Genomic DNA, 20813 nt, shown 5'->3' with positions numbered 1-20813 from the left:
TTGCCTCTCTAAGATCACATGAGCCACTCTCCTAAGGATAATCAAAGGACTGAATCCAGGTGGTGTCATCTGTTTACACAATGAGGTAAGGACAGATCAGGCAGCTTTCTTTTAATGCTACACCTTTGATAAACAGTCAGAATGCATATACTCTTGTGTTCAGACATCAAGATTATAGAGGAAAATAACATTTAGAATGCATTGAAATAGTTCAAAGGTATTTATTTGGATGTGCACCATATAAAGTGTAAGATTTATCCTTAAAGTATGTCAAAGGGTTCATAATCTCTTATCCCTTGTGACCTATGACCCCTTTCCTAAGCCATCCCTTGGGTGGAAAGAATATACAGTTGAAGTCAGAAATGTATATACACCTTAGCCAAATTCATTTAAAAAAGTTTTTTCTTCCTGACATAGAAAACATTCCCTGTTTTAGGTCAGTTAGGATCACTATTTTAAGAATATAATGTCAAAATAATAGTAGAGAGATTTTATTTATTTTAGCTTTTATTTCATCACATTCCCATTGGGTCAGAAGTTAACATACACTTTGTTATTATTTGGTAGCATTGCCTTTAAATTATTTTACACAAGCTTCTCTTGATAATTTGCTGGAATTTTGGCCCATTCCTCCAGACATAACTGGCGTAACTGAGTCAGGTTTGTAGGCCTCCTTGCTCGCACAAGATTTTTCAATTCTGCCAGCAAATTTTCTATCGGATTGAGGTTAGGGCTTTGTGATGGCCACTCCAATACCTTGACTATGTTGTCCTTAAGCCATTTTGCCACAACTTTAGAAGGTATGCTTTGGGTCATTGTCCAATTGGAAGACCCATTTGCGACTGAGCATTAACTTCCTGAGTGATATCTTGAGATTTTACTTCAATATATCCACATAATTTGTCTTACTCATGATGCAATCCATTTTGTGAAGTGCACCAGTCCCTCCTGCAGCAAAGCACCCCCACAACATGATACTGCCACCCCGATGATTCACGGTTGGGATGGTGTTCTTCGGCTAGCAAGCTTCACCATTTTTCTTCCAAAACATAACGATGGTAATAATAGCAAACAGTTCAACAGACCCGAAGACATTTCTCCAAAAAGTAAGCTCTTTGTCCCCATGTGCACTTGTAGTCTGTAGTCTGGCTTTTTTATGGCGGTTTTGGAGCAATGGCTTCTTCCTTGCTGAACAGCCTTTCAGGTTATGTCAATATAGGACTCATTTTACTGTGGATATAGATACTTGTGTACCTGTTTCCTTCAGCATCTTCTCAAGGTCCTTTGCTGATTGATTTGCACTTTTTGCACCAAACAACGTTCATCTCTAGGAGGTAGAATGTGTCTCCTTCCTGAGCGGAATAATGGCTGCGTGGCCCCATGGTGTTTATACTTGCGTACTATTGTTTGTACAGATGAACATGGTACCTTCGGGCATTTGAAAATTGCTACCAAAGATGAATCAGATTTTGGAGGTCCACAATTTTTTTTCTGAGGTCTTGGCTGATTTCTTTAGATTTTCCCATGATGTCAAGCAAAGAGGCACTGAGTTTGAAGGTAGGCCTTAAAATACATCCACAGGTACACCTCCAATTCAATGCACATCCTGTCAGAAGCTAACTGTCTAAAAGCTTGACATCATTTTCTGGAATTTTCCAAACTGTTTAAAGGCACAGTTAGCTTAATGTATGTAAACTTCTGACCCACTGGAATTATGATATATTCAATTAAAAGTGAAACAATTTGTCTGTAAACATTTGTTGGATAGATTACTCATGTCATGCACAAGTCCTAAACGACTTGCCAAATCTATAGTTTGCTAATATTAAGTCTGTGGAGTGGTTAAAAAATTAGTTTTAATGACTTCAACCTAAGTGTATGTAAACGTCTGACTTCAACTGTATGACAAGATACATATTTCACCACTCAACTTATATATACACTGATCAGCAACAACATTAAGTCCACCTGCCTAATATTGTGTAGGTCACCCTTGTTCCACCAAAACAGTGTCAGCCATTCTGAGATGCTATTCCTCTCAGCACAATTGTACAGGGTGGTTATCTGTGTTACCGTAGACTTTGACAGTTCGAACCAGTCTGGCCATTCTCGGTTGACCTCTCTCAACAATAAGGCATTTCCGTCCACAGAACTGCCGCTCATTGGATGTTTGTTGTTTTTTAGGTATTTTTACAGGAAAACAATACAAACATTATATTCAAGAGTACTATATTTCTCTAATATCAAAGGTCTTACAAGAGAAAAATAAATAAGTATCCAACGTGAATATTCTTGATAACAAAAATATGATCGTGCCTGGTAACATGCATGTAAAATGTAAAAGCTGACAATTTACACAAGGTTTATTTCTATTTCTTCTGGTCCAAACTTCAAACTTCTCTGTCTGCTTGTATGAATGTAACACATCATGAGAAAGTGTTTCACCACTGTTCAAATGGCTTTTGTCATCATTTATATGTATAAATGTTTTCCATCTGAAAGGACTAAATATTAAATGAAACAAATGACTATAAAATGCAAAGTAAGCTCCATAATCAAATAACTTTTTGAATGTAACAGTATTCTAAATAGCAATGATTTAAATTGTAACTGTAGTGGAATACAGTTAATTATTTTGTATTTTAAATACATATTCCCATTACATGTATTTCGTTACTCCTCAACCCTGTATATATATACTGTATACATATATATCCTAGAATCCTTATATACTATGACACAATTGCCTCACCTGTTTAACAGCTCATGTTTCACATCACCTTATTTCATCTCGTCAAATTGTTACTTGTCTTAAATTGCCCCGTCTCAGCTTTTTTGGAGCGTGTTGCATTCATCTGATTTGAAATGACTGTACATTAAAAAACAAACAAACAATGAAATTCACATGGTAAAACATAATATAATGTGTTGTTGTGGTGCTTTCAATATAACAAAGGGTGAATATAATTTACAAATCACTCCTTTTTGTTTTTATTAGCATTTTTCATTCTGTCCCAACTATTTCAGGATTGGGGTTGTGCAGACAGACAGATAGATAGATAGATAGATAGATAGATAGATAGATAGATATCTACTAAATAGATAGATTTTTTTGCTAACAATTGGCCTCATTTTCTTTATGCCAATAATAATCTACTCATTATTATTATTAGTAGTAGTAGTAGTAGTAATATTATTATTTAAGGGTGAAATATGACCCCACATTTTCTTTGTGAGATACACTGTCTTACAACTATTTGTAGTTTCTCTCTCTCCACATCCCCCTCTTGAGTCCTATCCTCTATGATTTGAGAAAGATACAGAGTCTTTGTTCTGCTAAACTGTGGCCCAGGGCTGTCCGCCCTACTCTCATTCTGACGTAGGCTGAGATGTTTGCGCTGCAGCTGTGCCCTTTTGTCTAACCTCCCCTTCATAAAATTCATAACACAAGGAAGAATTATTATATGCACAAAAATCAGTAAAGATTACATTTTGTATCATTCAAACAATTCTTCATTAAACATTTTATCAAGGAAAAATAAACATGCTAGTAATGTACATATTCCAAGACTATGGGTCTAATGACATACAGTATGATCACCTGAAATAAGTAAATTGTACATAGTTCCATTTGCAAATATACCATGATTCAAAATTGAGTAACCAAAAAAACACCACTGTTAAGCTATAAGAAACAACAGAGGGAAAAATATGTATTCATTCCCTGGGGATGAATGAATACATGCAGATACAGAATGACCACCAATGGCGTGCAATTAGAGATTTTTCATCTTATCTCACAGCACTCATATGCTCAATAACGTGTTCTAACTTGTCTGATTGTTTTCCCACATATTGTTTGTTGCATGGACAAGAAATTAAATATATAACATTCTCAGAGCTACAAGTAACAAACTGTTTTATTTTTTTCTCCCTTTTCTCTCCAATTATGAATGCCCAATTCCCAATATGCTCTAAGTCCTCGTGGTGGTGTAATGACTCCAATTCGGGTGGCGGAGGACGAATCTCAGTTGAATCCACGTCTGAGACCATCAATCCACGCATCTTATCACGTGGCTTGTTGAGCACGTTACCGTGGAGACTTAGCGCGTGTGGAGGCTTCACTCTTTTCACCCCACAGAGAGCGAACCACACATTATAGCGATCATGAGGAGGTAAACCCATGTGACTCTACCCTCCCTAGCAACCAGGCCAATTTGGTTGTTTAGGAGACCTGGCTGAAGTCACTCAGCACGCCCTTGATTCAAACTCACGACTCTAGGTGTGGTTGTCAATGTCTTTACTCGCTGAGCAATCCAGGCCCCAGCAAACTGTTTTATATTGTATATTCTGTCAGTTATAGAGCTCCTAAATGAGCTTATTTTTCTGTTGTTATTCCTACATGCACCTTTCAGACATGGAAAGTACCAGCGGTCTCATCCAACCACTTGTCGTTCGTGTTATGTGAAGTAAACATATCCATGATTAAGACATTTCTAATATTCCTAGATTTGTAATGTGCAAACAGTGGGGGATCATACTCTCACAGCAAAATTGTGAGGATTCGTACGACTTTTCTAAATTTGGCTAATTCGTATGATATCATACGACTGTACTCATGAATTCGTAAGACTTTCACTACAGCCAATGAAGTTGCTGGACATCGTTTCCATCTAACTTGTGACAATAACTTGCTTCTGTTACACACAACAGCTTCCTAGCATGTTTACACACTCTACAGATTGGTTAGGTTTAGATAAGGGGTTTGGGTAAGGGCACAATATTCTGCTAAACTTTGGCCCCGGGCTGTCCGCCCTACTCTCCTTCTGAAGTAGGCTGAGATGTTCGTGCTGCAGCTGTGCCCCTTTGTCTAACCTCCCCTTGCTCTTGTAGACACAAGCTGTACTAAGATATCATAGAGGTCATCCCCAGCTCACACAATCTCACACAAACCATGGCCCTCTATTAACCCCTCGTGAACACACACGCAATCCAGTTGTCAAGTGAGTTTGTGATTATGCTCCTCTATTTCACAGTGACTAAACTAACATTGTCATAGTATTCATTAATTTAAAGCGACTGTAACTGAGTGATATTGTATCAACCTGCAGTTTTTTTCCATACGAAGTACCAGGGCCTATATTACCATACTATCATTTGACTTAAAATACATCCACAACAGACAATTACTGTACACAAACTTGCAGCGACTTTAGAGTTGTCAAAAAATGATTAGGTTTTCCTACTGGGTGCTTTTTAGTCCACAACCTCTGGGAATTTAAAAGTAATTTCACGGAGGTGTAAAATTTCTCAACAATGGTCATCTCATGCACCTGAAGGTCATTAGAGATGAGGTCATGTTGAACCATTGGAGATGGGGGAGGGGTTATGTGGAGTTCCATCAAGAGATTCATTGTAGATGTTGTCCAAAGTTACATTCATTGTTCACTTCAAACTTTTGTATTATTTGAGCTTTCAAGTTAAAATCATAAAAACAATAAAAAATCACTTAGTGATTTTGATAGTGGCAGGTATCAACTTTGACACCTGCCACTATCCAACCTAAGTTCTAATGGCTTATGATTGATTTAAATCAGTCAAACCACAAACGAATACAAAGAAGGCAGTATTGACTATAATCTAATTACTATAAACTGTCTCAACTTGTCACTAGTCAAGCTTTAAAGAAGGACTAATTAAACTTTCACCCTGTATAGTTCCAGAAACTAAAAGAATATAATGCCTTGTGCCATGTCTGGTTGTTAATGGCACGAGGATGTCTGTTCTTTTAGTTCCTGGAGCCATCCAATGTGGACATGCCACTAAATTGAGGGGCATGTGTCACTGACCATTGTGGCACATGCCACTGAATTTAATGGCATGTCCATTGTCAGTTTGTTCTTTTTGTTTCTGGATACTTACAGTTCAAAAGTTTTATTAGTCCTTCTTTAAAGCTCAACAATTGACAAGTCGAGAGAGTTTACAGTTAAGAGATGCATTCTTTGCATACATTTGTGTTTCAATTGTGTTTAAAAAATACATATGCCAATTTTCAGTAGCTTGTGCAAATGGCAGCAGAATGAAAGATGCCATGCCACTAAATGCTGCAGTGGTTATAACATTAAACTGTATGGCATCATCCAGTGGCATTTCAGGTCACTAGTGGCATGTGTCACTGTAAGTGCCACTCTAAATGCCACAAAAATGTGTGGCATGTCTGGTAGCGACTGACACATCGTACTGTATATTGAGGTACTTGGTTGACATTTGAAGTTGGAAGCTGAGACCGGCTGTTTCGTGACATCACTTGGTGTTAAGTTTATGTGTTATGAGTGAGCTGTGTGTGTTTATGTGTATGATGCTCTTACAGGTTCATTTAAATGTTTTATGTAATTAGTTATCATCAATTGAATCTTGTGTTTTGTATGTATTTTAATAAGTTGAGCCATTTCTAATTGATGTTTTCTAGGGTACCACGGTGATACCTCTGCTGCCATGGACACAATGGGATGTTTTTGTCCTCTTGTAGGGTACACAGTTTTTAATACTGAGTTCTTGGATTAGGCAGTGCTTACTGTTAGGAACAGGAAAGGTACAGTTTTGTATTTGCAAAGACTCCATATGCAACCTAATGCCTCCCCAAAACAATGCTCACATGTAAACTTTGTATATGCATTGTAAGTTTTTGCATAAAACTGTGTAATTAAGCAGTCTTTCTCTCTAAAGCCTTTGACAAAGGCATACATATAACATCTCTGTGTGAGAAGACACAATCTCTCTTTGTGTTATCTAATGAAGATAATTAAAAGCATGTGTATCTGAAACTTTGTCTCCCACTTTCTCTCTTCTTGACCTCAACCTCGAGTGTGAGAACAAATGGTACTCTATTTGTACTCTTATTGACACACTTTTGGCACACCATAGCACCCAAATCCCTTTTACCAGTAAAGTATTTTACATATAGAGTTAAGTCTATTTACTTTCATGCCTGCTGGTGCGATTTTCAGTGTATAGAATTTGAAGTGCTATTGGCTAAGAGTTTCAATGCAGGAATGTCTACAAGTTTATTATAAATACAGATAAATCAATGATAAATAATATGTAGGAAAATATTCACATTGGTGGATTTGATATATCTGAGTTAAGTATGAGATATAACTATTTATTTCTGTTTTGCATAAGTGAAATATATGTATTGATTTTAATAACTTTAGTAGACGTGGCATAGCAAAATGAAACTGATAAATACAACTGATGACAAAAATAAAATGGCCATAAAAATGGCTGCAAATGGTCACCATTAGAATACAATGGGGAGTTAAAACTGATCTGCCGATTGGTCAGTTTAAATGTATCTGGTCTGTTTATGGTCACATGGTCAAGGAAAGGATAAAAGAGGATTTGCTCTGGACTCTTTTTCCTCTTTCTCTCTTCCTGTCTCTGGCTCTTCTCTGTGGGCTCTGCATTTGGGTGTCTGAGTTTCAGGCCAGACTCTAGCTCTCAATGCTATCTCTCTACTCTATCCCTCTCTTTCTATCCACCATTCTTTCTCACTCCGGTAGTATGCATACTGGTTTCATAACAATTTTAGCTAAATTGTACCCATCAGATGTAACCTTGTAAGACTTTGCTCTATTAAACATTTCAACTTATTCTATATCTAGTTTCTAGCACTGTGCAAACAATATACTTTCAAGTGCTCCACATTGCATAACAATATGGTCATCCTATGGGTCTAATCAACACTCTCCCACATTATTAGAAATTCTAACTGTGCTTATTTCTGGCATTGGTATAAGTGGATACATAGATGGTGGTAATAGACAAGAAATGCAGTTTTATTCCATCTTGCGGTTAACATTTCCTTGCAGCTTGAACCACTGTAGTTGAAAAACCCACCTTACATATATGATGCCAGTTCATTTTAAAGAATATATGCAAATACTAAACAAAGTTGATCGAACATCATGCATGTACCTGCCTTAAAGATGATTTATTTCGTTTTTCCCATATTCCATGCATGGCCAGAACCAAAGCACACAAAGGGACTCTATCCACACTCATTCAAGAAAACACAGTACCAAAATTACTGGTCTGTCAATTATCAAGATAAGGAACTCTGTTGTGAGACATACCTAAAAAAAAACTCTTGGAATTTGCACTGAGTTCCTAAAAGTGCAGACAAACTCTTACTCAAGTGCTCTAAACTTTTCACCTTCATTTGCTCAGATCATTGCTCCAGATTCACAGTAGACTGGCGTGGCAGACACATTTGCACCACTCACAAGAAAGAAAAGAAAAATCTGAAAATGTAAAAATCTACTTATTTCCATGCGTCTTCTATTCCAAATGATTTAAAGCAACCACAATATTGCATAACTCAGTACTATGTAAGATTAATAAGTTAAACGGTTTGGATTTTGATCTGTTTTTAATTGGAAACACACAAGAGTGATACAGCGGGTTCAGAGAGTGAGGAACCCAGCATGATTTACTGCAGGTAAGTCTGCACACATGCTGTGAAACATTCCGAAACACCCTGTAATCTACTGAAGCTATTGATTAGGTGGAGAGAGTTGGACAGAAAGAAAGTGGGTGATTCAGATGTGTATGGGAGTATGCTACCTTTTAAGTCACCATCACATTGCTGTCAAGATATAACAGAAGACTCCTTTGCTCTGGAATGGAGCTGTGAGTTTGGTCTGTGTTTAAAGCTTCTAATAAGAGAAAGCTGTTAAAAAGCCTAAAGTATTGTGCTTACTAATATGTATTACTTCATTGTATCTACTGTATGTACAACATCTCTGTACCTAGATACAGTAAAGACTGTCAAGACGAAGTTTGATGTTGGCTTAATAAAGCCTTATCTGAAAGTTTGAAGTTTGGTGGTTGTATGGACATTACAGTAGACAAACAGCCAACTAGCAAGAAAAAGTTGGACACTGTCAGATAGATGGACAGATAGGTAGATTAAGTCAATGTAAGTCTATGGGACTCTTCAGATATTTGACTGGATGCTGTGCAAAAACTGCAAGACTGATAATCTAGAAAAGACATAACACGCTATTCCAGAACAGTCTAAATATCTATTCTAGGTTTGGTGGATGTAGCTCAAAAGCTCTAGGAGTGTTAGAAATTTGATCTCGGGTATTTTGAAAAAATTTCTAAACCAAGTTTGTGGAATAACAGTATGTTTGTCAAGCCAACATAATAATGAAATGAAACATGGTACCAAAATGTGGCTTTATTATGAACACTTTTTGCATAGATTTATGAATACAGCATCATAGCAACCTGAACAACTAGCACCAAGATTTGTGAGAATTCTTTATCCTCAAGGTGTTATACATGATTTTGATTACGATGAGCATTATGACATTTACAATGCTTGTAATACCTGATTATTTATTTATTTGTCTGCAAAAAAGCCTTCTGAAAACAACTGAAATCAAGGGTGATTAAAATCAGCAGAATAAATAAATGTCCTGTATGTGCACTCTTTCTTTGGTAGAATTACTCTGTGATCTGCACATTTTTGAGCAGCCAATATCATAAAACTGATGACATATTTTTGTCATATTATAACTTGGATTTCATAAATGTATGTGGAGACAGAGGAATACTACTGTAACATAACACTTTAAACTTACACGCACAACACAATGTTTTCCTACATTATAAAAAAAGAATGATCACTTGTGAGACTGCAATAATTAGCCTTAGATATTTTCAGAATGATCACTTGTGCTACACCTAAACCAAAATTTGATAATTTTTTTCCCACCCAGTAGCATCATAGTTTAATCTACTGTCCACACTCGAGATGTAAACAAATCTGTTTCATAACATTATAAAACACTGTACATACAAATACTACCCAGAAAAAAATACAATGAGAAAAATACTGTTTGTTTCAACAATCAAGCTCAAAATATGTTGGAATTCACAAATAGCAAGTAATAAGTTCCTTCATTTCTTTTGTGAGAACCTCTTGAGCCATTTGCATGTTCTTGAGTTCATTCATTGAGTTTGCTCTCCAGAAGGCCTTGAATTTTACTGAAATTCTCTTCTTGTTGACCCAGTGCTTCAAGTAAGATACCCATGGGTGATTTCTTGAGTCCCGCACTCTCCATCTTATTCTCCAGTTTGTTTTTCATGTTGCGCAGTCGAAGTGATGCATGCGCAAAGATCACTGAAATGTAAAATGACAAAGCACTTTTAAATGTACTGACTCTCTGAAACTAAACTCTCTGTATTTCCTGATTGGTCAAGAGTGGCATTTCATATATTTTGTATCACTGCTAAACTGTATAATTGATTGTTGAGCTGATTTCCTATATCACAGTGCTAGTTTTATGTCTCCCGTATCACTCAGCGGTCTCTTCTCCTCACATAATACAATTATTTAAACTCAAATCAATATTGAATCCATTTATTTATACATTTGGTAAGCAGTTGTGTAGCAAGTGGAATAATTGACAGGCAGCTGGTCATATCACAGAATATAACAGGCTGACTGTACATTATCCTTTACAATTTAATACGTTATTAAATTATATCTGCATTTAGTAACTGTTATGTCTTGTATTCTATTCCTCCATGCCACACTTTTTTTCCAATGAGATCTATTGCATTCTAAATACATTTGCATCTAATCAAATCAGACTGGTTCCTTTTGATTCTGCTGATGGTAAGCAAACCAAGACGATATCCACAGATTTCTTAAGAAACTTACAGAGAAGTGGCAGCTTGATTCCCAACAGCAGTACCATGACTCCACCAAAGAGTGACATCACGAGGTAACTCACTACCATGACCAGGAAAACAAATAAGGTTGGGTTCTCCTTTTTGAAGTTCTTGATCACCACCTTGTTCTCTCCGGCCAATACTGAGCCAATGAAAACTGAAGCAATGACTGCTGCACCTGTGAACATGCTCACAGGGTTCATGAACCTGTGGATGGAGATTTGGATGTGACAGGAAAATTAGTGATAGACCAATATGGAGTTTTCAATGGCCTCTGCCAATATCTAGAGAGCAAGAAGGCTGATTGACATAATACATTTTAACAACACCAGATCAGATGTACACAATTTCTAAAGTGAAAGAAAAACTGAGCTAACTCAAATTTGTATAAACTTGGAAAGAAAAAGAAAAAACTGAAAGTGACAATCCATTGGATTTTTGGAACTGACACAAGGGAAAATTAACACTTCTGAAAATCGGCCAAGTGAACACGGTTATCGGCTGATGCCGGAAATAGCAAAAGGTCCAAATATCGGCCGTATAATCGGCCAGACCGAAATATCATACTAGTTAAAATCATTGTGATTGGACTATGGCGGTCTATCCGAAACCTGGTGCTGGTCCATTCTCAGGCAGTTTATGGAGGTAAGAAGGCAATCCAATGTTTGTGTAACATCCTGTCTACTTGGATGCCTCCATCTGGATGATTTTTTAAGGCATAGATGCATTTACATTCTTTCCTTCCGGACATCTAGATCATCAGATGTGATGTTATGATACACTGGAAGCCAGGTTCCTTAAAAGGTACTTACATACTAAAAAGTTGCCTGTCAAGTCATTGATTTACTGAGGCACATTCAGTTTCAGACAGATCCTTTCCTTTTGCTTTATGAGAACAAACGCATGTATCAATAATGACACCTAGCGGTTATAAGAGTCAACGCAATAAAATAATGTTGACAAGGATACTGGAGTGCTGATTTTAAATTATCGGGAAATAAGTCAAATAACTAAAGTGCAACGAAAAGTCCAACTACACAACAAATGAGTGATGACATTCAGTATACAAATTAGTATATCAACATACACTTGAGTGCATGACTACATACTGGTGACCATTGCTCATGGTTACTGTCATATGGTTAACGCCTTAAATATTATTCAGACATAGCAACTGGCTATAATATTAGATCCAAACCAAATTCCCCAGACATTACACTGGCCTTCAGCTCACAAACACAAATGCCCAGTGCCCACATACCAACCAAGTTTGTCAGGATCAAGTAAACCTCCTATATTTAGATGGAAATGGTGCTCCATGTTGGATAGATAATACTATAGTCAGAATTTGAAGTATACTTTATTTGAATTCCTGTGCAGATGAACCATGGTACATTGATATATTAGGTTAGATGGTGAGACAGGCCTAAACCATGGAATGTACATTTTCAAACAATTCATTCTACATAGGGGTACGATGTCAAAAACAGTAGGGTGCCATGCTACTTTTCGTTGGTGTTATTAGAACAATACACTATTCACATCGTATTATCGTATTCAATATCTCAGAGCAAGGCGACTGTCTTTCTGGCTGTTTAAAGTTAACTTAATTGGGAAATTGAGAACATCATTATTAATGATGTGTATTTTGTCAGACAACATTATTCAAGCGTTATTAAAGTATTGCGATACTTCCTGTTATCCGATGTACTTGTTGACGTGCCCAAGACATGTTAGAAATAGGCTACTCTTTGAAACCTTACTGTCTGAAATTTACGTTCATTTAAATCGCATATCATGCATGATCACGTTAACAAACAAGACTGCTGGTAGCATATGGGACTTACCCTACAACCAAGAAAACAATGATTGCCATCACCAGATAATTTGTTTGATAGTACAGGAGGTTGCTGACTACTCTGTTGTTCCATTTCGACAAATCTCGTGTATCTGGTTTTGCGAAGCGCTCCGAGCCTGGATAGAAATCATCCCAGGCTCTCAAAGGGGCGATCTCGACTTTAGCCATTTAATTACTACAGTGGGAAACCTGCAACTGACACCGTGCTGCAGCAGTGTGTTTATTTCCTGCCTCTCGCGAGGCGCGTTGGGTTTTGGGCGGTTACTTCGAATGTAAATAAACTTTTTAAGTTTGAATAATTTACGACTTCATGCAATCAAGCAGATAAGGATTAATGTTATCATGCAACCGTTTCACCCTTTGTCTTACGCATTCGCAGTCATTTCACAACCTGATTAAGTTAACTAAAGCTTGATAATTACAAAAGTGGGCGTTCATAATATATAGTTTTAGGAGCTGTTCACACCGAGCATATTCTTGCGCTTAAAACATGTGGACGGGGAAACAATGTTCGTTGTGAACCGCTTCTTAGGCAGAACTAAGCTGGTAAGCCATTTTCATTGGCTGTACATGCTCATTACGTATGCATCTCATAAATGTAATGCGTAGCGTGGCCACGCCCTCTACTGTGATATACGTTATGGCTGAACATGGCTTGATGGAAATTATCGATGCGGTAAATATCTTATATATATCTTATTAAATAAACCGTGTGTGCTAATTAGTACTCGATTTACAACCTCACCCACTTTACCATGTTGTTGATATTATTTTTTGTGCCTGTCACCTTGTGAAATATCCTCAAAGAGTCACTTTAAACGATAAGATATGGTTATCCACTGTTCACCATTAAATATGTGGTGTGGGAAATTTAAATTGAACTTTAACCTCACTGTTGTCTGTAGCACTACAGATCAGACAGATTAATCTCACGTGGAGTCACAGATCGTTCACCACAATGCAGCTGAATACAAAAGAGTTCGATTCTTTATTTACTGACGGACTGGTTGGTCTAGCAGGTAAGTTTGAACAGTTAAGTTTTGTGTGTGTGTGTGTGTGTGTGTGTGTGTGTGTGTTATTGTTAAATCTTTCTGTATGGATTTAAGCAAGTATCTCTCAAAGAAAAATGGTATCTGACATCACCTTTGATGTTATTTAAATTTTTTACAAATAATCACAGATTCAATTTACTGTCAGTTTTGTAGATAATTTGTGTGAATAACATGTGTTTCAAATTTGTTTATTATTTGCAGAATTTTTTTATTCATAAATGTGATTTATTTATTTTTATAATACAAGAATCCACTCCTCCCACTCTTTTTGGTTGATTTTAACTCTTGTTTTATTTCTATTGATTTAAATATCTTATGTCTTCATTGGGCATTGATAAGAATTAAAAATGTCAACAAACACTGTTGATGTATAAACCTCTTAAGGAGTCTTTACACAGCCAAGTTAAGCCTGCTGTGCCTGTTTATAATGCATAATTATGCCTGCTCTGACCCACCTCAGCTCTTAGTACGAAAGGCAGTTCTGATGCTGCTTTGGTTCTATGTAAATGCTATACATTCTCAGAGCAGCTATAAACTTTGTTGTTGTCATCATGATAGAGCATATATTTTGGGCAGATTGGGACTGTAAATTATGTAATTGTTATGCTGTAAGCAATAAATGACAGAGAGAGAGAGAGAGAGAGGCAAGAGTCCCCCCCCCCCTCTATACATGCATGTAGTTGAAGTCAGAAGTTTACATACACCTTAGTCAAATACATTTAAACTCAGATTTCACAATTCCTGACATTTAATCGTATAAAACATTCCCCATTTTAGGTTAGTTATGATCACTATATTTTAAGAATGTGAAATGTCAGACTTCTAGTAAAGAGAATGATTTATTTATTTCACACATTCCCTGTGGGTCAGAAGTTTACACACTCTTTGTCAGTATTTGGTAGAATTGCCTTTAAATTGTTTAACTTGGGTCAAACATTTTGGGTAGCCTTCCACAAGCTTCTCACAATAATTTTGACCCATTCCTCCAGACAGAACTGGTGTAACCGAGTCAGGTTTGAAGGCCTCCTTGCTCCCACATGCTTTTTCAGTTCTGCCCACACATTTTCTATCAGATTGAGGTCAGGGCTTTGTGATGGCCACTCCAATACATTGAATTTGTTGTTCTTAAGCCATTTTGCCTCAGATTTGGAAGACCCATTTGTGACAGCTTTGACTTCCTGGCTGATGTCTTGAGATATTGCTTCAATATATCCATATTATTTCCTTCCTCATGATGCCATTTATTTTGTGAAGTGCACCAGTCCCTCCTGCAGCAAAGCACCTCCACAACATGATGTTGCCACCCCAATGCTTCACAGTTGGGATGGTGCTCTTTGGCTTGCAAGCCTCACCCTTTTTCCTGCAAACATAACTATGGTTATTATGGCCAAACAGTTACATTTGTTTCATCAGACCGGAGGACATTTCTCCAAAAAGTAAGGTCTTTGTCCTCATGTGCACTTGCAAACTGTAGTCTGGCTTTTTTATGACAGTTTTGGAGCAGTGGCTTCTTCCTTGCCGAGCAGCCTTTCAGGTTATGTCAATATAGGACTCGTTTTACTGTGGATATAGATACTTATCTGTTTCCTCCAGCATCCTCACAAGGCCCTTTGCTGTTGTTCTGGGATTGATTTGCACTTTTCACACCAAACTATGGTCATCTCTAGGAGACCTAATGCATCTCCTTCCTGAGCAGTATGATGGCTGCATTGTCCCATGGTGTTTATTCTTGTGTACTATTGTTTGTACAGATGAACGTGGTACCTTCAGGCGTTTGGAAATGGTTCCCAAGGGAGAACCAGACTTGTGGGTGTCCACCATTTTTTTTTTCTGAGGTCTTGACTGAGTTCTTTTGATTTTCCCATGATGTCAAGCAAAGAGGCACTGAGTTTGAAGGTAGGCCTTAAAATACATCTACAGGTACACCTCAAATTGACTCCAATTAGCCTATCAAAAGCTAATTGGCTAGTTTCCTAATGGCTTGATATCTTTTCGTGGAATTTTCCATGCTGCTTAAATGCACAGTTAATTTAATGTATGTAAACTTTTGACCCACTGGAATCGTGATATAGTCAATTAAAAGTGAAACAATCTGTCTGTAAACAATTGTTTGAAAAATTACTCATGTCATGCTCAAAGTAGATGTCCTAAACTACTTTACTAAACTATAGTTTGCTAATATGAAATCTGTGGAGTGTTTAAATTAGTTTTAATGACGTCAACCTAAATGTATGTAAACTTCTGACTTCAACTGTATATATATATATAGAGAGAGATAGAGAGAGTAGTGACAATAAAAATAATTCTAACAACACATGTGCACTAATGATTGCTTCACAAAACTCCCTTTAATTTCATCCTGCAACACTCAAAATGCCCCCCAAGCAAGTGGCGTCACCAAGTAATGGTACAGTGTACACGTCTTCATAATAAATAATGTATACTCCCCTTTTATTTACGTATTACCATTTCAAACCTTAACAACCTTTCTCACAATGTATTCAAAAGACTAATCGATCCTCATAAACCAGATCCTTTATCTATCTAGTCACACAATTTTTCTGAAAACCGATAAGAATCTGAACTTTTATATTACAAATAAATACACAAACAATTCAAGTAAACATTAATCAGAAACCCAACGATTAGATGTTTGAGCATGTGCTGATAACAATTTGGTGTGTTATTTGTGTGTTTTTCACATATCACTGACCTGAAAGCAATAAATGACAGTGAGAGAAGAGTTTTGCATTTGTCAGTTAGGTTCTCTGTGTTTATTTGAGGACATGTTCCCGTTTCCATGGCAACTCTGCTCTCTACTGGGGCAGTGTGTTAGAATGCAGCTCAAAGAATTCAATGCACTACCATTAAAACGTGTTAAAGTAGTCAATAAATTATACAAGAATATAATTTATCATACATAAATACATTTAAATACATGGAATTACATAAACTAAACTATGAACATTTTGTTTTATACTTTGGTTTTATATTTAAAAGTATAATTTCCTCTTCTTACATTTCTATATTTTAAATGTTTTTTGTAATTGCTGTGTAAATGCTATTATGCCTGCTCTGAGTAGCATTAAACTGTCAGTGTAAATACAACTATATGCCACCTCAGGTGCAGCTTCTGTGCCACCTTTGCAAAGTAAAATTGGCTTTATAAATATTCCCCTCTGGCTGTTGTATTTATTTATTGTCCATAAAAAAAAGCCTTACATAAATCACAGTGTGGTACCATGGTACACTGTTGGCATCTGGTGGCAGTACCATGGTCGTTTGATTTACATTGCCAGTGAATGTTTAGATTGATCTAACTTTTTACTATGACTATTATCCAGTTTTAGATTAGAAGAATAACAGTTAAACCAGGGAAATTACCTCTCCTTTTTATTACCCTGACAGAAATATTTGAAAAGAACCAGTTTGAGCTGAGGATTGCCGGTGGTGCAGTACGGGATCTTCTGTCAGGAAAATGGCCTGAAGATGTGGATTTTGCCACCACAGCCACACCAGAGGAAATGAAGAAAATGTTCCAGACAGCGGGGATCAGGATGATAAACAACAAAGGGGAGAAACATGGCACCATCACTGCAAGGGTAAGATGGAGCTAGTTGGTTTTAAGATATTTTTAGAAACTGAGGTGTAATCCTCACTCTAAAACCCCTAATGCTGTACTGCAGCCTAAATTATATAATGGCTTCTCTAGATGCATTAATATTAAAGGTTGGTTGGATTCCTGAACTATAAAATTGCTCTTGCTGTATAATTGATATTGTACTTCTATTGTGTAGCTTCATAATGAGAACTTTGAGGTGACCACTTTGCGAGTGGATGTACAGCCCGATGGGCGGCATGCAGAGGTGGAGTTTACCACTGACTGGCAGAAAGATGCAGAACGTAGAGACCTCACCATCAACTCCATGTTCCTGGGTAATCCATAAGAGACTCTACAGTGATTTTAAGCCAATTTAAAGGATTATGTCGATCAGAATGAAAATTATCATTATTTACTCATCCTAATGTCACTACAAACTAGGGTTGCTCCGATACCACCATTTTGGCTTCGGTACTGTACCAGCCCTGGTACATCAGTATCGATACTAACTCGATAAAAAAAAAAAAAATTTGATTAAATTAGCCTGAACTTGCAATCATTAACATTTGTGTGATGTCTTTTCAGGGCTGGATGGGACTTTGTATGATTATTTCCAAGGATATGAGGACCTCAAGAACAGGAAAGTGAAGTTTGTTGGCAGTGCCTCACTACGGATCCAGGAGGACTATCTTCGAATTTTGAGATATTTCAGGTACTTCATTTTGGCTCCTCAGACAACGTGACTTCCAATTGACAGATGTGCGGAAAAAAAAAAACACTCTAATACAGAAGCAACACTGTCTGTCTTTAATTGGTTTGTATATTTTAAAGGAGTAGTTCTACCAAAAATGGAAATTCCATCTTCTGGCAACAAAATTTCTTATGTGGAATGTAAAAGGAGAAATGTTGTAATATAATGTAAGCAGCATTGACCACAATCTATCAAGCTCCAAAAAGAGCATTCCCTTGTTAGAATATGCTTTGATTATATGGGAAAAATTGTGGCATGAACATTCTTCAAAATATCTACTTTTGTGTTCCACAGAAGAAGGAAGACATACAGGTTTGGAACAACATAATGTAAGTGTGATGAAATGAAAACAGAATTGTCATTTTTGGGTGAACCATTCTTTTAATTTTACAATATAGTATGTAAACCTACTGTATGTTTGATTTTAATTTAAATGGCTCATGTGGTTTACCTCTGTGTTATCGCTCTGGCTGTAGATTCTACGGACGAGTGGCAGCTGAGCCCAAACAACATGAACCTGAGACTTTGGATGCAATCAGAGAGAATGCCAATGGATTGGCAGGGATCTCAGGAGAGCGGATCTGGGTTGAACTGAAGAAGATGCTTGTTGGAAACCATGCCGGTCACCTTCTTGAGCTCATCTATGAGCTGGATCTGGCCCAGTACATAGGTGAGACACAACAACTTGTCTTTTATCAACAAAAAGTTTGAAATTCAAAATGGGCAAATACTCTGACACCAAGATCCCAAGAGAGGTCTGTGTGTTGTGTGCAGGTCTTCCAGCAGATGGCAATGTTGGAGAGATGAAGAAGATCTGGCAGAGGGCTCGTGAGAGCTCTCTTAAACCCATGACTATCTTGGCATCTCTATTCCGAAACCAGGTTGAGATAGAGAGGATGGATCTGCGACTAAAGCTTTCCAGACAAGAGAAAAACCTGGGCCTCTTCTTGGTTAAACACAGACGAGACCTTGTTAAGGGGATAGATGCACATGAATGCCTTAAACCATACACGGATTTCATAATTGATGTATGTACATTCTTTTCCTTGGAGACAACAATTGATAATTTATGAAATTATATATTGTTTTTATTTTTTGTTTTAAACTTATAACCATATTTATCTTTGACAGTTTTGGTATAAGTGTTCTTTAAACAGAGTGTAAAAAATTATTCATCTGAACTTTTTTTTTACTGCAGTCCCGAGAGCCAGACACCCAGAGTAAAGTCCTGGAGTTACTAAAGTACCAGGGAGAAAAGAAGCTCTTTGATGAGCTACGCAGGTGGTCCATCCCTCACTTCCCAGTCAGTGGGCATGACCTGCGCAAGCTGGGTATTACCTCGGGTAAGGAGATTGGCACTATCCTGCAAGAGCTTAGGGACACGTGGAAGAATAGCCGCTATCAGATGAGCAAAGAGGAACTCCTGGCAACTCTGAACAGATCCTGATATAAGTCAAAAGAACACACTAGTATCAAAACTGCTTATGTCTCTACATGCACATGCTATAGCCTAATGCATCAAGAGTCATTTTTGCATGCAGAAGAAGCTCTTCCTTCCCACCTCAATTGAGTCTATTGTGGAGAGAAATGAAACCATCAAGGCTGTCTTTTGGCTCTTAATATCATTTATAACTTTGTTCTGTGGCTCATGAATACAAAGTTGCCTAAGGTTTACGACTGTCATAAGTTGTGAAGGTTGCTGTCTTGTGTATCTGTGGTTGCTTTGTGTTTTGCTTGGTTTTCAGGACGCAGACAATGGCTTGGAGCTTGGCGCCATGAACGTTGCCAGATTTAGAACAGTGTAATAAATGAAGCTTTTACCCAGTCTTTGAGCCACAGGCATTGTAAACACTCAAAATGTTCTGTCTGCTGTTTAAACTATTCATAGAATTCATGGAACCTTTACTTTGTAAATGGGGATTTAGTTTGTCATATCATTATCGAATATTATTCATTAATACGATCAAAGTCCAAAATTCGTTATTTTCTTCATTTGATGCAGGATTTGTCCTTTGAGAGTAGTGAATTGGTGTAATTATTATACTAAAGGATAATTCTGTCTGAGATGAGCTATGATTTTTCTCAAGAAGCCATAGCCATGGTTTCAATATGAGGATTTTTTTCCTTTTCTTTTGTCAACAATTTCATGGTTGTTAAAAGGTTATGTAACCAACTCCCCAGGTGTATACTTAGAAATAAAGTAACACGCATTACTTACAATGGTGTCTTTTTTTAAAGGAATAGTTCACCGAAAATTAAAATTCTCTCATTTGCTTGTCATCATGCCATCTCAGATGTGTATGACTTTTCTTTCTTCCACAGAACACAAACGAAGATTTTTTTGAAAAATGTCTCTTCCTGTAGGTCCATTCAATGCAAATGAAGAATGCCCAAAATTGTGAAGCTCCAAAAAGCACAAAAGTAGCATAAAAGTAATCCATATGACTCCAGTGGTTTCATTCATGTACCCTGAAGCAAACCAATTGTTTTTTGTTGAGAACGGTCCAAAACATACATTTTTCTTTTTCATTGTGCACCTTGCCATTGCAGTCTCTGGGCATGATCATGGTTTCAAGCTCGAATACACTTCCTAGCACCATCTAGCACTCTGAGCATGCACTAGAACGTGTAATTGAGCTTGAAATCATGATTGCCATGGAGACTGCTGAGGTCAAGATTCATAGTGGAAAAGGAGTTCCAGTTTGGTCTGTTCTCACACAAAACCGATTAGATCACTTAAGAAGATGGATTAAACGTAAGTAACAGCCACATTTCATGCGTAATGTAGAAAAAGGTGGATAATTT

The 20813-nt window shown here is 37.1% G+C and overlaps 2 protein-coding genes across 2 annotated transcripts; one reads left to right on the top strand and one right to left on the bottom strand.

Annotated features, from left to right (window-relative positions):
- Positions 1–9229: 9229 nt before the first annotated feature.
- On the bottom strand, positions 9230–12831 carry arl6ip5a (ADP-ribosylation factor-like 6 interacting protein 5a). Its single transcript, XM_052140926.1, has 3 exons — positions 12594–12831; positions 10736–10953; positions 9230–10192 (listed from the first exon to the last, which is right to left on the bottom strand). Exons 1-3 carry the CDS (start codon positions 12770–12772, stop codon positions 10017–10019), a joined length of 573 nt encoding a protein of 190 aa, XP_051996886.1. The 5' UTR covers positions 12773–12831; the 3' UTR covers positions 9230–10016.
- Positions 12832–13237: 406 nt separating this feature from the next.
- trnt1 (tRNA nucleotidyl transferase, CCA-adding, 1) lies at positions 13238–20210 on the top strand. The gene is made up of 8 exons (XM_052140917.1): positions 13238–13280; positions 13510–13623; positions 17065–17258; positions 17454–17592; positions 17843–17969; positions 18485–18678; positions 18783–19036; positions 19207–20210. The coding sequence occupies exons 2-8, from the start codon at positions 13563–13565 to the stop codon at positions 19453–19455; spliced, it is 1218 nt and encodes a 405-aa protein (XP_051996877.1). The 5' UTR covers positions 13238–13280; positions 13510–13562; the 3' UTR covers positions 19456–20210.
- Positions 20211–20813: the final 603 nt, after the last annotated feature.

This window comes from Xyrauchen texanus, chromosome 13, assembly GCF_025860055.1.
Source record: "Xyrauchen texanus isolate HMW12.3.18 chromosome 13, RBS_HiC_50CHRs, whole genome shotgun sequence".
Taxonomy (NCBI): domain Eukaryota; kingdom Metazoa; phylum Chordata; class Actinopteri; order Cypriniformes; family Catostomidae; genus Xyrauchen; species Xyrauchen texanus.
Note: the sequence above shows the minus strand (reverse complement) of the source record. Positions and strands in the feature narration are given on the sequence as shown.